Here is a 16,154-nt window from a genome sequence, read left to right as displayed (position 1 = left end):
GCTGGGGAGGCGGGGGCAGCCAGAGCCGGGGATGCAGGGTCAGAGAATCTGCATTGCCGAGACATGGCTTTGGACTGCAAAAGCGAACAGACGTTGCCGGAGCTTCTCTCTTGCTGTGTCTCTTGAGCCTCCATCCCCTCCTGGATGGAAGCAGGGCTCAGGGCCTGTCCCCAGACCAGCAGCCTGGGGCCAGATTTTGTTAGCATCCTCCAAGATGTGAGCAAGGAGCCCCCCTGCCCCCACCCCATTCTCCTTCCATGTTTGCAGGACCAGCAGGAGGTTGAGTTACCTGGCAAGAAGAACAGGAGTACTTGTGGCACCTTAGAGACGAACAAATTTATTTGAGCATAAGCTTTCGTGGGCTACAGCCCACTTCATTGGATGCATAGAATGGAACATATAGTAAGAAGATATTTATATATACATACAGAGAACATGAAAAGGTGGAAGTAGCCATACCAACTGTAAGAGGCTAATTAATTAAGATGGGCTATTATCAGCAGGAAAAAAAAACTTTTGTAGTGCTAATCAAGATGGCCCATTTAGACAGTTGACAAGAAGGTGCGAGGATACTTAACATGGGGAAATAGATTCAATACAGGTAATGACCCAGCTACTCCCAGTCTCTATTCAAACCCAAGTTAATGGGATCTAGTTTGCATATTAATTCAAGCTCAGTCGTTTCTCATTGGAGTCTGTTTTTGAAGCTTTTCTGATGCAAAATTGCCACCTTGAAGTCTGTTAGGTGGCCGACCTCAGGCTGTGGCCAAAGCTGGCCATTTCCTCTGTGCCAGACGGGGCCTCGCTCTTGTGTCAGGAATCCCAGCAGCTGCCCTTAAGTGCGGGGCTTGATCCTGGATCCCCACCAGCAGGAGGCAGGGAGCGTGGGAGGAAGGAGGCTCTATAATGTGCCCATTGCTTTGCTCTCTCCCCAGGAAGCGAAGGCATCTGGGCAGGTCGGCGTGGAGGGCCAGCCAGGAGGAAAGGTGAGGTGCTGGGGGCACTCAGGGCTGGGCGGGTCCTGCTGCCTGGCTGGGGCGGGCTGAGGTGAAACCCTGCTGGGATCCATCCAGTTCTGCAGCCCTCTGGCAGCTGCTCCCAGACTGACCCCCCACCAGCTCCCTAATAGTCACCCTCCCAGACGGTCTCCTGCACACCGAACACCTTGATCTCCAAGGCTAGCCAGGTGGTTGCCAGCCCCACAGTGGGGCTCTGCATCACTGCCAAGCAGGGCTCCTGCTAGCCACAAGGCCTGGACCACCACCTGGCATCCGGGGCTGCCTCACCTCCCTGCCTTTTCTTGGCACCCAAGGGCTCGTTTCCTCGTGCAGGATTCCTCGGCCAGGCCTGGACGGAGGGAAGCCCTGAGTGCTCTGGACGGGGTGGGGTGGAGGCGTCTTGCTCCATTGCCCTCCCGCTGCCCTCTGGCCTCATCTCTCGCTGCCAAGGCTACAGGGTGAATCAACCCCCAGTTTGTCTGGATTCAGCGCGCTTGGTCTAAGCTCCTCTTGGAGGGAGCCCAGCAGCATCTCAGCGCCTCCTTGTTCCAGCATTCCCTGGGCATTGGCTGGAACTAGCAAGTGCATCCAAAACGGCAGGCAAGAGGGGATGCTGGCCCCTCCGGTGTCCGACGCGCCCAGCCCCAGTGTGCCAGCCCAACTCCCTGTCTCGCCGTTCCTGCTGCTGGGGCCAATGGCTGGGAGCCCCAGGCAGGTGGTCCCAGGGGTCCCCCTCGCTGGGCGTTCCCAGCTGAGCTTTAGTAACGGGGAGAGCGTGACCTGGTCTCCTTGCGGCCGATTCTGCTCTCGCTTAGGACGGGAGTAACTGCCCTGGGGCCGCGCCGAGGTGAGCGGGAGGAGCGTGGGGGACCAGGAGTGGGCCCCAGGCCGTGTTACTCCAGCCCCTCAGGCCTTGGACATGCTGGTGGAGAAGCAGCTCAAGTACACCTGTGATAGAGACACGGCTGCAGCCGCCAGAACTGGTGCATCTTCCCCCCCCCCCCCACCCGGCATTAGTCCCCCCACCCCCAGCTGGAGAGAAGGGGAACAGGCAGCCTGCTTTATTGTCACACCTCTTTCCTCTCTGGGTTGCTCCCCTGCAGGGCTACCGAGACCCACGGGGCCAGCCACACAAGCCAGCCAGTGAGGTAGGTTGAGGCTTTTCAGGGCTGGGCAATGCTCCAGCTGGGTGCAGGATGCAGGGGACGTCTGTGGTGAGCTCTGGCCCGTTCTCCTCTCTGCCTGCCCACTGGAGCCTGGCCGAGTGAGAACTGGGAAGGAGACTCCGGCTGGGCCCAGCAAGGGATGGGGCTCTGAGCGGGCTGGGCCCAGGGACCTCTGTGGCCGGTGTCTGCCTGGCTCAGAACCAGCTGCATCCCGGCAGGAGCTGGCCAGCCCAGAGGGAGCATTTCGCAGCCACTGGTTTGGCTGAAGGAACATGTGGGGAGCCACAAACCCACACGTACAATCCCCCCGTGAGGCCTGGGCTGGCAGCTCCCAGAACCTCGCCAGCCGGGAGAGGAGATAGGAGGTGGAAGCCGTGGCTGTCGAAACGTCCGAATTCTCCGTCCTCTTGCTGCTCCACGGTGCTGGTTTTCCTGAGCCCCCCTGGCGGGCAGCCATGGCAGGATCCCAGCTCCGCGTTCGGGGAGTGGGAGTGTTCATGCTTTCATGGAAAAGCAGGGGAAGTGGGTGGGTGGGGGGGTGAAGAACTGCAAACTGTGCTTTTACCAGGGAAGCAGAGAGCGTGTTTCTGCCAACCCCAGCCCTTCGTCTTAACTCACCCCCTTAAAAAATTAACCAGCAGCAGGGCTGGGGGCAAAGGCTCAGGAAATGAGATGTTTGTACATCTCTGCCATGCGGGGGGCGTGTGCCTGGGGAGGCGTGTTGACATACATGGTGCTGTCACACCAGCACAAGCCGGCAGGTGGACATACCTGATCCTGCCCAACTGGCAGGGGCAGGAACATGGGCATCTGTGGCACAGTCACACAGGCAGGTGTGGACACACAGGGCATCCGTGGGGGTGGGTGCGTTCACACTGAGTTGCTCGGGTTAGCGCAGGGCAGAATTCAGGCTCCAGAATCTTTCCCAGTGGGTCCTGTGTCGGAGGCAGGAATAACCCAGCTTGACTCTCAGATCCCTGGATGGGTGTGGGGCCTTTCATTTGCAAGCTGCTCACATCTGACACCACGGCTCCGACAGAGGCAGAGGACCTGCGCAGCCTGGCTCCGAGTCCCTTCTCAGAGCAGCCCTGCACATTGGGGATAAAATCCTGCCCCATAATGCTTGGTGCGAGCAGTTACCATGGTGCCCCAGGTTTCCTCCTGCCCTGCTGGCTTGGCGCACCCTGCTACATGCTGAGTGTCGACTCCTTGGGCGGTCCCCAATTCGCTGATTGCTATGGTAACGTCTCACGCGCCGGGCCACAGCTAACCTGCCTGTCCTCTACCTGTGGGAGCCACTGACTGGTTAATTCCACCATCCTGAGCATGGAGCAGGCAGCGGGCACTTCCCGGATAAGTGCCAGGCAGCAGCCGGGAGGTGGCTGTGGGGGGCGGGGGGTGGTGGGCCATGCAGCACCCACCTGGAGATTTGCAGGGTTGGCGCCATGCCATTCAAAAGCAAATTCCTGCCAATTTCTGCCTTCTAGGCCACACGGCAGATCACCTGGGACTTACTTTTGGGGGCCCAGTTTCCAACGGAGCCCGCGGGATTTGCAGGGCCTCAGTTTTGCACATGCACCAGCCTGTCTTACTGGCGTGGGGTCAGCCATGCAAAGGGTTCAATCCTGCAGGCTCGAAGCCCCACTGATGGCACTTGCTCAGCCTCGCGTGGGATCATGGCCGGGGACCGGGGGCCTGTTTGGCCCGGTCACCCACAACAGCCCTGTGGGGAGCGGTCTGGATGCCGGTCTCCAAACAGATGCAGGGCGGGAAGGTTTTAGACCCACTGATGCCATGGAGAGTGCAGCTAAGTGCGGCAAGGGGGCAGGACATGAGCCCTTGGTGAGAGGCGGTTTTGCAGGATGCCCTTCCAGGGCGGCCAACCTCAACCCCCCTCCGGTAAAAATCCCCGTCGCGGTTCAGAACGGTTTCTCCTGCTTCCTGACTGCCGGTGTCCTCTCCTCTTCTCTTGCAGTGCCCACCCTGTCCCCAGAAAGCCCCGCACACCAACGTAAGTCAAGGGGCTGCTGCTTCTTGGAGCTTCCGGTGGGCTTTGGGTGGGGGCGTTTCAGTGGCAGCTGTCTCATGACAGTGTCTAGTGGCAAGAGAAGTGCGCGCTCTCCCTCTCTCTCTCTCGTGCTGTCACCCACACAATAGTTTTGGAGACGGGAAGCATGTCCCAGGGAGTAGGGCACTAGCCTAGGACTTAAGAGACCCCGGTTCAGTTCCCTGTTCTGCCACAGACTCCCTGTATGACCTTGGGCAAGTCACGTAGCCTCTCCATGCCTCAGGTGCCCAGCTGCATATTGCAGCTCTCCTGCCCTGTGGAAGCCACAAGAGCTTTCCCAAGCAGAGTCTGCCTTGAGGGCTGAGTCTGTCCCGGTGTCAGGTGCTCCTTGCGGTGGAAATCATAGAGCTGCGACTCTGATGGCGTTTTGTCGCTCTGGGGACTGGTGAGACGGCAGCGCACCGGCCACTGGATTCGGTATATCTCCAAGTAACAGCAGAGAAAAACAGTCCACGCATTATAGCCGATCCACTCCCACCTGGACCCCCTCAGGGTGGGGTGGGAGTTCCATGGAAGGGAACGCCCAGCCCCAGTTGCTCATCCCCAGGCTGGTAGCCGCAGGACTGGCGTTGCTTCCGAGGGGTTTATGTCTCTAGGACAGCTGCCGGAGAACAGGGCCCTGGAAGGACCCTCCGAGGAGTGACCTGAGGTTTGCATGGAGGCAGGGCTTGGAGCAGGCCCGTCTCGTTCATCGTGCTCAGGCCAGCCTGCCAAAAGAGTGAGGGTGGGGTTGGAGGCCCCAGGCTAGGAGGGTTACTGATCCTGGCTCTGGCCCGTCTCCCACCAGTGGGGCTGTGGCAAGGCAGGGCTAGCTCCTCAGATCCCTCGCTCCCCGTTGGCTCCCAGCCCCTTCGGAGTCACAGCTTCGCTTTGGGAGATGCAGCCCCGAAACTGGACTGAATTTCAGTCTTCCCGGCAGCATCTGGCTCCATTGGGACCCAGCCTTCCAGAGCTCCCCCAGGACCTGACCTTACCTTCCTCAGGTGGCTGGAGCTTCACCTTGCTCTGGCCCCTTTGCCTTCTCCAAAGAACCCACCCACCTCTCTCTGGCCGATATCCCCTGGAACAGCTGGATGGCCGGGGGAGAGCGCTGATGGCTTCCAGATGTCTGCAAGGTTCCTGTAGCAGCTGCGTGGGCACAAGGAGCTCTGATGGAGGGAAAGAAGGGATCAGAGCTCACAGCTGTTTGATATTCACCCTCCATGCCTGTAGGACAGGCCAGTGTGGGCGCTGTCAGCCAGCTGGAGGAATTTATGGAGGACACTCGGATGATAAAACCCAGAGCAGTTTTGTGTCTTTCCTTAGTCCCCTTTATCTGCTGCGCCCAGCTCCCCCCAGCACGGCAGCCAGAGTCCAGTGGAGTGGGGATTTGAACTGGGGCTGAAGGGGGCATGTGACAGATACCACAAGCCTTTCCATGGGCAGGCAGGGTGGCGTGGGACACCTTGGGGTCACCTGTGCTTCCGGGACCGGAGGTTGGAGCCAGAGCTCCATCTGAACTGTCGCCCTGAATGATTTTAAAAGGACACGGGACTTGTCCCTCTCCTTCCACCCATCCCTTGCTCCCACCCCGCTTCCTCTCCCCCTCCTCCTCCTCACTGGGGTGGCTCAGCTGAGAGACAACTAGGTTGCACTGATGAGTTTCATTTTGGTTTGTGCAGGTCACACTTGGTCTCCCCGGCCCCAAGGTAAGTTTGTCCTCGCCCTGACTGACAGACAGAGCCCAGCTCCGTCCCGCTTGTGCATGACCCACTTGTTGGTAGTGAGTGCACGAGCGTGCAGAGGTATTCACGTGTGTTTGTCCGTGTGTGTCCATACATGCTGCATCCGTGTTCGTCCGTGTGCGTCTGGGGCTGTGTGCACTTGCAGGGGGCATGTATTCCCCTGTGCAACACAGATGCCTCTCATGGGACTGCCCCTCTCTCCTGCAGGGGGGCAAAGGAGAACGCGGACTCCCTGGGACATCCGGCTCGAAGGGGGAGAGAGGCGAGCGCGTGAGTGGTGTCGATGCGCCCGGTGCGAGGAGACACAGCCGCCCAGCTTGGGGGGCGACGGGCCCATCTGGGGAGATGGCCGCCATGTGCACACTGGGAATCCCCTCTGGCAGCTGCTGTGTCACGGCCCCGCCGGGGAGCTTCCCCAGGCGCCTCATGTGCCGGCTGGCTGAGCCCCGTGCCGTGTGACGCTCTCCTGTGCAGGACGGCCGGGTGGGATGGCTCTGGGTCCCCACCCTGTGCCCCACCCGGCCCTTACTCCCATGGCCCCCGGTTCCCATCTCTCTACCCACTAATCCCCCTGGGTGCCCCGGGGGATGGTGACATGAGCAGCCTGAGGCCGGTCTGTATCGGACTCCTCCACGGGGCCTGGGCCTGCTCCAGAGATTGGGGGTCTCTCCCAGTGCAGGGGAGGTCCAGCCTCCAGCCATGACCAGCCAAGAGGGGCTGCAGCCAGGGGTGGGCCTAGGCCGCAAAGCCTGGGAGCTTGGCCCGTTATCATGCCGATGGCAAAGGAACTTCCTGGCCGTGCAGGGCACATTTCTGCCTTCCGCACCCCTCCCGAGCCCGGCCCCAGGCAGCCCCGTCTCCTTCCTCCCTCTGAGCATCTCCCTTCCTCCCGCAGGGCTTGGACTGCGTCCAGAGCTCCCCCGACGGCCCCTTGCAGGTGAGGCACCTCTCTCCTTTCCGGGCAGTCCCCTGGGGGAGGCATCCCCCGGGGGGCTTGGCCGCCCCCACCGGGGGGCTTGGCCGCCCCTGGCACCGCACGCTGCCTTGCACTACCCTCTTCTAACTCGCCCCTTGTTCCTTTTCTCTCCAAAGTGCATGGAGGGGCCGAAGGGAGAGAAGGGGGAGCAAGGAGACCTGGTGAGTAAAGCTTATCTGCATGGTTGGCCCCTTAAACTGCCCCCCTGTCTCTTCCCAGTGCCATCTCTCCTCCCTCTTGGCGACAGAGGGTCAGCGTTGTCCCCGTCGGCCTCTCTCTGCCGTGCTGCCCAGGGGCTCCCTGCAGCAGTACCCACCGCTCAGCCCTACCAGGGGTGCAGCGCCTCCGGCTTGGCCACCGTTTCGGGGAGCCTGTTTCCACTAGGGGCTTGACTGGGGCCACCTAGACCTAGATGAGGTCTTGAAAGCCAGTGGTAGACCCAGTGGGTGTAAATGGGCAAAATGTCAAAGGAGTGACACCAATTTACGCCAGCTGAGGATCTGGTCCTGCTCCCAGAAACGGCTCTGGAATATACTGGGCCAAATGCTGCTTGCAACTTCATCGGAGTCAATAAGCCAACTCCAGCCAGGGAGTTACAGCCAGCGCCACTCCCACTGACTTGAGCAGAGCTGTGCCATTACCCCAGCTCAGGATCTGGCCCTGAACGTCACAACCAGCGGTGTCTGGCACCCCCTTTATCTTGTCCAAGGGCTCAGCTCTGACCCCCAGTTCCTTGTGACTCTCCCTCTCTTTGCAGCCAGGAGAGATCTGCCTCCCCTCTCCCCCCTGTCTCTCAGCCCTGCCAAGGCTTAATATCCTCCCGTATCCTAATAAATGCCGCTCAGATGTTGTGCTCTGTGGTGGCCAAATTTATCTTATGGGAGATAAATATTTATTAGCCGGATCCTGGGGGGGGCATAGTGACACTCTCTGTGCATCCAGGGGGCGCATCACTGAGTGCTCTGCTGCAAAGTGAATCCTGAATGGGGCTGGGCGTTAATGGCCAAGCGGAGGCAGAGGCCCGGTTAACCACCTTGTTTCTATTGCAAACAGGGCCTAGCAGGAGCGACCGGAGCTGATGGGCAGAAGGTAACTCGCTCTCCCAGTCGGCAGGGCAAGGGCCCAGGAGGGGAAGGTCCCGGTGGAGGCTTCTCCCCGCTTTGCAGTGGGTGGCTCTTCTGCAGGAAGGCATCTCCTCCTGCTTGGGAGAGGAGCCCAGGAGGCGAAAAGGGGTTGGGAAAAGCAAGGTCTGGAACTGGGGGAAAGGGGCAGGGAGGGCGCCAGGGGCTGGCATGCGAGAGGGAACAGGGATGCTCGATGTGCTAACGGTGCTTGCCGTGAGCTGGGGGGCATGGAGGCTGCCGTCTCCCAGTGCGGGTGAGAAGAGGCAATGCAGGAGGTTGTGGGGCAGAGGCAGCTCCGGGGTCTGAGGAGTAGGGACAGCCAGGGCACTGGATTCTCCTCTGATGTGCAGTTTTCTGGATTGCTTCTCAAGGGGCAGAAAGGCGAGAAGGGAGATGGAGGTGTCCAAGGGAATCCCGGGATGCCGGGGCGCGACGTAAGTTGTTCATTGCACCGTGTGTCCCCTCTCCCCTTTTATTCAATCTGCCCTGGGGCTGCGGGATCCAGCATATGCTGGCGCTTTCCCAGGAGTTTCCTTGTGGTTTCCCAGTTCCTTGCTAGCTTTGGAGAGACGTTCAGATTCCTACCGTCTCTGCTGCATCCACTCCCTGTTCTAGCTGGTGACGATGTCCCAACCCAGCGATGCTGCAGGGCTCTGAGAGCACCCAGCGGCTCTAATGGGTCGCTGAGTCATGACTGAGCTCAGGCACAAGAGGGCTTTCCCTGTAGAGGAGAAGTAAATCTGCAGCCCTGGGGGCCTGTGTTCAATCAAGATCCCACAAATTCCCAGCTGCCTAGTCATATTCCACCTCCCTAAATTCCCTGTTGTCTCAGCTGGGGGAGGGATTCTTCACATCCCGTGCCACACTGCTGAGTGGTGTTGCTGGGTGCTGCAAAACAGCTCCCACAGTCCACCCCAGAGGTGGCCGCATTCCACGAGTGGCCGAGTGATCCTTACGAAATATGGCAAAGAGGTTTGAGATCCCTCAGGATAGAGGGTGCTGTGTATACGTGAGAGGATACAATGGCTCCTTCTTCCTTTTAGGATCAGTTTGATGCATTTCTCTGGGAGCCCCAGAAGCCCTAGAAAACGGATCAACCCGTATTTTTTAATGGCAAAGGACAAAGACAGTTTCATGCTGTGATCTGTGCCAGGGGCCGTGCACTGCTCGGTGCCTGTGGGACACCTTCTGGGAGCTCGTTGTTGTGATTATTGATGAGGTGTATTATGGTAGCACCTAGGAGTCCCAGTCACAGCCCCACTGTGCAAGGTGCTGTACAAACACAGCAGAGAAAGATGGTGCCCAAAGCGCTTACAATGTTCTAACCCCTGCTTTCCTTCTCCTGCTAGGGCCGGCCTGGAGAGATCTGTGTGGTGGGGCCGAAGGGACAGAAGGTACCGTGCTGCGGGCTCGGGGTGGGGGGAATTGTGACTGGGGTTTTGAAGGCTGTGCCGATGGAGAGGCCAGGCTCACAGCTATGTTTGTATTTTAGGGCGATCCGGGGTTCGTTGGACCCGAGGGGTTAGCCGGTGAGCCAGGCCCCCCGGGGTTACCAGGTCCCCCAGGGAGAGGACTTCCAGGGAAAACAGTAAGGATTTGGTTCCATTGCTTCTCCTCACTTCCCTGAACTCCACATTGTCCGGTCTGCAGAAGCTTCCCTCCTGGGGCGTCTGCTGTTCACGGCTGCTGGCCTCTGCAAGAGTGAGCCGGGCCTCAACAATCCTGTCGGTCAACGGGCCGCATGGAATTTCAGGCCGTTCTGTTGCTGTATGGGCGAGCTGAGGGCATATCACCGCCTTGCTGACGCACTGCTCAGCAGGTTGCGGGGAGGCCTGGCTGCTCCTTTGGGGTGTGCCAGCTCCATCTAGAAGGGAACTCGCTGACCTCTCTCTCTCTCTCTCTCTCGCTCTCTCTCTCTCTCTCTCTCTCGCTCTCGTTAATTTCAGGGTGACCCCGGTGGCCCCCCAGGTCCTAAAGGAGAAAAAGTAAGTGCAGCCGCATCTAGTGACCCAGCGTGCCCATGGGGTCAGGTCTGACCTGGGCATGAGCTTGAACTTCAGACAGCCACAGCTGCTAAGTCTGGAGCCGACTCTGATCTTCTCCCGAGCTCAGGAGAGTTGTCCTGAATGGGGCCCATCTCTGGTTTAAACCCTTGACCTTGCTGCCTGTTTCCCCCCCGGTCTCGTGTCCCTGCGGAGGCCAGTCAGACTTTTCTTCCCTCACCACTCGGTGGCCAGACTCATACCGGCCCAGATTCGACCCCTCCCTTGTCAGGGCGGCAGTGAGCACAAGGGACCCGTGAGGATGCCCCCGTGTTCGCTGCTAGAGCAGGGACCCACTTACTACTGGGACGCAGCAAGGTGCTGTGTGGCCCCCCCCCCTTGGATGCTTTGCTTCCCTTGCTCTCCGGCCCAGCCTGTGCCCCAAGCGTCTCCTCTACTGCACGCTGCCCTCTCGCACCCCGGAGGGAAATAAGGAATAATCCAGGAGGCGTTACTGGGACTCGGGTGCGTCGGCAGAGCAGGGGAAGGAGCCTAGGGTTGGAATGGCAGGGGCAGGGGGGCTACAGGCCAGGGTTAAGGTGCATTGGCAGAGCAGGGGGTGGAGCCCAGGGTTGGAGCCCAGGAGCAGGGGGGCTGAGGCCAGGGTTAAGATGTGCTGGCATCAGTCTCTCAGGTAATTCTAGGCGCATCTCACCGTAGTGCACATGGGTTGCACTGGCCCCTTCTGTCCAGTCCGTGGGCTGTCTGTCATGTGCCTGGGCCCAGGACCTGGGAAGAGCTTGCCCACCTCTGGGCCTGACTCTCTCCCCTGACTTCCATGGGCTCTAAGCTCCCTCCCCTGCTCCTGCCCCATGGGCTGGGAACTCACAGAGGGTAGACACCTAGCAGCCCCCGCCTGGTAGGAGCAGCATCCCACGCTCCAGGCTGGAGAGAGCCTCGTACGTGCTGATGTGGCACCATGCCCCTCCCTTCCCTGGCGTGCGGGGCAGCGAGCTGGAGCAGGGCCCCAGGCTCCGATTGCTCCAGCTGGTGGAGTGTCACCGCGACTCCGGGACCCTCCCTGTGGGGCGGTGCAGCAAGCACCACTGGGCGTTCGTGCCCTTGGCCGGGCGGCACAGCAGAGGGCCGAGCGCTGCCCCGTGCCGCTCCTCCAGGGCACCGTGAGCCTGAGCCGTGGCGGAAGGGGGCTGGGTATTTGCACTGGCGGTTGCTTCCCCTGCTTGTGCGATGAAAAGGTTCCCAGCTGCCGTGCGATGTTTGGGCGAAAGGTGCGGGAGGCTGGAGCAGGGAGCCCAGAGGGGCAATGGGGGGATGGCGGGCTGCTGTTTCTTACAGGGATTTTTGTCTGTCTGAGAGGCCCAGCAGAGGCAGGTTTATCGCTCAAGCCGCGCCTCTTCTCGCTGTCCCAGTGCACGGGCCTGGCTGGGCAGAACGTTCCCCGCGGGCCGGAGGCTCAGACCTTTGCCTGCTTTCGGAGGAGCGGGAGTCTCCTGGCAGTGTGTGTGATGCTGCCCATTGCATCCATCCCCATCCTGCCACGGGGGAAAGGGCTATTTCCAGAGTAACTGGGCGGCTGGTCTGGCCGATGCTCTGGGATTCCCCCCTGGGGGTTAGGCAGGGCTTCTGGGGTCCTGGGGGATTGCTGATGGGGTGGAAATTGGATTCTGACTCCTCTCCAGGGAACCTTGCTGCCCACTGCTGTTCCCTGTCCCCAAATGGGCCTGAGGCCCCTGCTCCATCGCCAGGCTGTGATTAGCACGTCTCCATGGTGACGCCAGAAGGCGTGCGGGGGGCTTGGTGATTTATGTAGTGTAATGAGCTCGTTCTTCACTTTGATCAACACCAGGGCTTTCTAGTGTGCACAGGGCAGGGCTGTGGGCAGGGTGCCCGGGGCATCGGCAGGGCTGTGGGCAGGGGGCCCGGGGCATCGGCAGGGCTGTGGGCAGGGGGCCCGGGGCATCGGCAGGGCTGTGGGTAGGGGGCCTGGGGCATCGGCAGGGCTGTGGGCAGGGGGCCCGGGGCAGGACTGAGGGGCATTGGCAGGGCTGTGGGTAGGGGACCTGGGGCAGGACTGAGGGGCATCGGCAGGGCTGTGGGCAGGTGGCCCGGGGCAGGACTGAGGGGCATCGCAGGGCGGTGGGCAGGGGGCCCGGGGCAGGACTGAGGGGCATCGGCAGGGCTGTGGGTAGGGGACCTGGGGCAGGACTGAGGGGCATCGGCAGGGCTGTGGGCAGGTGGCCCGGGGCAGGACTGAGGGGCATCGGCAGGGCGGTGGGCAGGGGGCCCAGGGCAGGGCTGAGGGGCATTGGCAGGGCTGTGGTTAGGGGGCCCAGGGCATTGGCAGGGCTGTGGGAGGGGGCCCGGGGCAGGACTGAGGGGCATCGGCAGGGCGGTGGGCAGGGGCCCGGGGCAGGACGAGCAGGGGACAGGGTAGGATCTAGGGGTATCGACACTGCTGTTGGGCAGAGCCCAGGCCCCTGGCCCCGCTCAGTTTGTTTGTGTTTCTCTGGCCTCTGTTTCTAGGGTAACTCTGGATCTCCTGGACCCGGAGGTTCAACGGGGAAGCCCGTAAGTAGCATGGAGGCGGGGCGGGCGTTGGAGGGCTGGGGGGGCGGCGTGTGGCTGCCTGCCCGGGCTGGGTGGGGAAGGCAGAAATGGGCCGTGAGCCCAGCCCAAGGGCGAGGGCTGGGACAGCCTGTATCTCGGTGCAGAGGCCCCCCGGCTGTGACCCTCCCTGGCCGTGAGACACGTGGCTTGTTGCTCACACCCCGGCCTCTCCTCTGGAGAGCTGCGTTCAAGTTTAGCTCTTGGGCCTGGAAGGCCAGAACGTCTGAGCCCAGCCCGCTCCCCATTGGGGGGCCACCTGCTCCGCACACGTTCCTGCGTGTCATGGGGGAGCTCTGCTCGGGGCTGGCCCAGCACCGCCGTGGCAAGGAGAGGGGGTGCAGGTCAGGAGTGAGGGGCATCAGCAGAGCCGTGTGGAGACGACTCAGGCCTGCGGCATAGGAGGGAAGTGCATTGGGAGTGGGCTGGGGGGCCTGGGGCTGAAACAACGGAGTGCTGCCGGTCAGGAGCGAGGGGCATTGGCAGAGCTGCTTGGGGAGAGCCCGGGGCTGTGGGTCAGGACTGAGGGGCATTGGCTGGGGTAGCAGGGAGCTGTGGGTCAGGACTGAAGGGCATTGCCTGGGGAGGGGGTGGGTGAGCTCAGGGCTGGGGTAGCAGGGAGCTGTGGGTCAGGACTGAGGGGCATTGGCTGGGGTAGCAGGGAGCTGTGGGTCAGGACTGAGGGGCATTGGCTGGGGTAGCAGGGAGCTGTGGGTCAGGACTGAAGGGCATTGGCTGGGGAGGGGGTGGGTGAGCTCAGGGCTGGGGTAGCAGGGAGCTGTGGGTCAGGACTGAGGGGCATTGGCTGGGGTAGCAGGGAGCTGTGGGTCAGGACTGAGGGGCATTGGCTGGGGAGGGGGTGGGTGAGCTCAGGGCTGGGGTAGCAGGGAGCTGTGGGTCAGGACTGAAGGGCATTGGCTGGGGAGGGGGTGGGTGAGCTCAGGGCTGGGGTAGCAGGGAGCTGTGGGTCAGGACTGAGGGGCATTGGCTGGAGTAGCAGGGAGCTGTGGGTCAGGACTGAGGGGCATTGGCTGGGGTAGCAGGGAGCTGTGGGTCAGGACTGAGGGGCATTGGCTGGGGAGGGGGTGGGTGAGCTCAGGGCTGGGGCAGCAGGGAGCTGTGGGTCAGGACTGAAGGGCATTGGCTGGGGAGGGGGTGGGTGAGCTCAGGGCTGGGGCAGCAGGGAGCTGTGGGTCAGGACTGAGGGGCACTGGCAGAGCTGTGTGGAGGCTTTGCACACCTAGTCGTTCCTTTGGTTGCACAACACTAGACTGGATTTGGTGACGCTCACCCCATCGCTCTGCCGGGCTGATCCGGGGCAGGGTCTGGCTGCTGCCCTCTATCCCATTGCAGCCCAGGCCTTGGGACTGGGTTTGCTCAGCAGCTCGGCCTAAGCTAACCAGCATCTTCCCTCCCCCCACACAGGGCAAGCCAGGGGTCCCAGGCCTGAAGGGAGACAAGGTGGGTACCACACAGGGGCCTGGCGCTGGGCAGGGGGGCTGGTTTCTGTTCTGTGCACCATGGGGCTCTGCAGATGAGGCAGCTGCCTCTGGGGTCAAGGTGGGGCCTTCCCACATCTGCCTGCTAGGGGAAGCTTAGAAGCCGGAGACCTTCCACGGAGCTGCCTCCCCACTCCAGGCCCCTTTCTGGGGAAAGGAGGGTGAGATGAAGTGGATCCAGGCAGCACGAAGGACCAGGAACTCAAGAGCCAGCTTCTCTGAGCCCTGCCTGGGTTCTCTGTCCCATTCAGTCCTGAGTGTTTGGGTGCTGCCCAGAAAGACCCCTCAGAGCCTGAATCTCTGGCCAGAAGCTGCCCCATCCTCCGACCCTGCTCTGGCCTACGTTCGGTTTTCCCCTGCCCCGGGGCTATTGAGGGATCCTGACTGGCTTGCCTGGTGCTGGTCCAAGGTTGGGATCTGGGTCCAAAGCTCAGGGTGGTTTGGGCCAGGTCCATTGTTACATCAGTTGTGCTGTGGGATCGCGGGGTCAACACCCCGCGTGGATGCAATGTCGGCTCCCAAAAACAAAACTCGAGGGCCCCCGGGGCCATGGCCCATGTCTCAGTATCTCCTCTCTCCCACAGGGGGATCCATGCGAAGTTTGCCCCACCATCCCTGTGGGGATGACGCATGCTGTCGGCCTCCCGGGAAAGCCGGGACCCAAAGGAGAGCCTGGAGTGCCGGGGAAAGCGGGGCTCTCGGTGAGTCTGAACGCGCTGCCGTGCCCCTGAGCGGAGAACCCACGCGCCCTCTGTGCCGGGAGCCGGGTGACCGTCCCCACATCCATGCATGGGGAGCGGAGGGTTGAAACGAGGGTGGGGGCAAGGATGGGGTGGTGGAAGGAGGTGGTGTTTGCTCGTGCACTGAGTTGCCGGGGTGTTACCTCTCCCTGTTTGGCTGCCTAACTAGAGCACGGCCTCATGCAAACCAGGGTCCCCTGCACTACCCCCAGATGACCCCGGGCACACCCGTCTCCCCCGCCCCACACTGTCACCTAGGACTATGGATAGGCCTTGCGCCCAGCCTTCCCCCAACCTTGCTCTCCCTGGTAATGGGGTCAAGGAGGAGGTTGTGCTGGGGTCTGGGTTAGAGGCAGGATCGGGCCCAAACTTTCCTGCCTGTTCTCAGCTCTTGGACCCCCAAGTCAGCAGGACCCAGGGAATCAGCCCTCCTGGCTTGCAACCCAGCCCAGAGCTGATACCATAAAGGCAGACTCAGGGGGAGGGCCTGGGATCCCACTTCTTAATCTTCCCATCCCCGAACTGTAGCCATCCCATTATCCATCCAGGTTCCATCTGCAGGGTCCTTCCCGATCCTGCTCATGAGTCGCCATCCAGCTCCTGCGATGGGCCCCTGGGGCGTCCCCTTGGCTCCCCTCCAGGAGAGAGGCCAGCAGATGCAATGGGAGTGAGGGGCCGGTGGGACATTCGGGGGGCAGAGAGCACTGATGGGGGGGAGGGTCTTAGTGTAGCCTCGAGCGGGAAGCACCGTACCAGATGGAGCAATGTACACGCGTCCCGGCGACCGCTCGGGGTGTAGGGCAGCCGGCTTGAGCCTGGAGTCCTGGCCGAGGTGCAGCCGCAGGGCGTTTCTGTTTGTCTCACCTGTTTGTTTTCCCCCCTGCAGGACAAGGCAGGGCTCCCCGGACCCAAAGGCAACAGGGTGGGTGCCTCAGAGAATTGACGCCTCGGTTCTAGCCGTGCTGTTGTAGCATTTCCTGTCTGCCCGTGGAGAGCAGCGAGGGCCGTGCTGGGGGCCCCTCTGGCCCAGCAGGGCTCTGACCCCCAGGGCAATGACTGTCACTCAGAGACTTTAAGGCCAGAGGGACCCTCGTGATGATCTCCTCTGACTTCCTGCACGTGGCAGGCCGCAGAATCTCCTCCACCCACTCCTGTAACAGACCCGGACCCTCTGGCTGAGTCACTGACATCCTCCAGTCAGGATTTAAAGACGTCAAGTTACGGAGAATCCGCCCCTCCGAGTGACCCGTGC

At 61.5% G+C, this 16,154-nt stretch overlaps 1 protein-coding gene across 1 annotated transcript in view; it reads left to right on the top strand.

Moving 5' to 3' along the window:
* Positions 1 to 16,154, top strand: part of COL16A1 (collagen type XVI alpha 1 chain) — a 93,801-nt gene that overhangs the window by 32,663 nt on the left and 44,984 nt on the right. The window contains exons 10-25 of the mRNA XM_077837680.1: positions 936 to 986; positions 2,102 to 2,146; positions 4,140 to 4,175; positions 5,894 to 5,920; positions 6,164 to 6,226; positions 6,852 to 6,893; positions 7,049 to 7,093; positions 7,986 to 8,021; positions 8,428 to 8,490; positions 9,406 to 9,450; positions 9,549 to 9,644; positions 10,003 to 10,041; positions 12,583 to 12,627; positions 14,089 to 14,124; positions 14,747 to 14,863; positions 15,789 to 15,824. Coding sequence (XP_077693806.1) covers positions 936 to 986; positions 2,102 to 2,146; positions 4,140 to 4,175; positions 5,894 to 5,920; positions 6,164 to 6,226; positions 6,852 to 6,893; positions 7,049 to 7,093; positions 7,986 to 8,021; positions 8,428 to 8,490; positions 9,406 to 9,450; positions 9,549 to 9,644; positions 10,003 to 10,041; positions 12,583 to 12,627; positions 14,089 to 14,124; positions 14,747 to 14,863; positions 15,789 to 15,824 — 822 coding nt within the window. The remainder of the gene's footprint in view (positions 1 to 935; positions 987 to 2,101; positions 2,147 to 4,139; positions 4,176 to 5,893; positions 5,921 to 6,163; positions 6,227 to 6,851; positions 6,894 to 7,048; positions 7,094 to 7,985; positions 8,022 to 8,427; positions 8,491 to 9,405; positions 9,451 to 9,548; positions 9,645 to 10,002; positions 10,042 to 12,582; positions 12,628 to 14,088; positions 14,125 to 14,746; positions 14,864 to 15,788; positions 15,825 to 16,154) is intronic.

Source organism: Eretmochelys imbricata, chromosome 19, assembly GCF_965152235.1.
Source record: "Eretmochelys imbricata isolate rEreImb1 chromosome 19, rEreImb1.hap1, whole genome shotgun sequence".
Taxonomy (NCBI): domain Eukaryota; kingdom Metazoa; phylum Chordata; order Testudines; family Cheloniidae; genus Eretmochelys; species Eretmochelys imbricata.
This window is presented reverse-complemented; position numbering and strand designations above follow the sequence as displayed.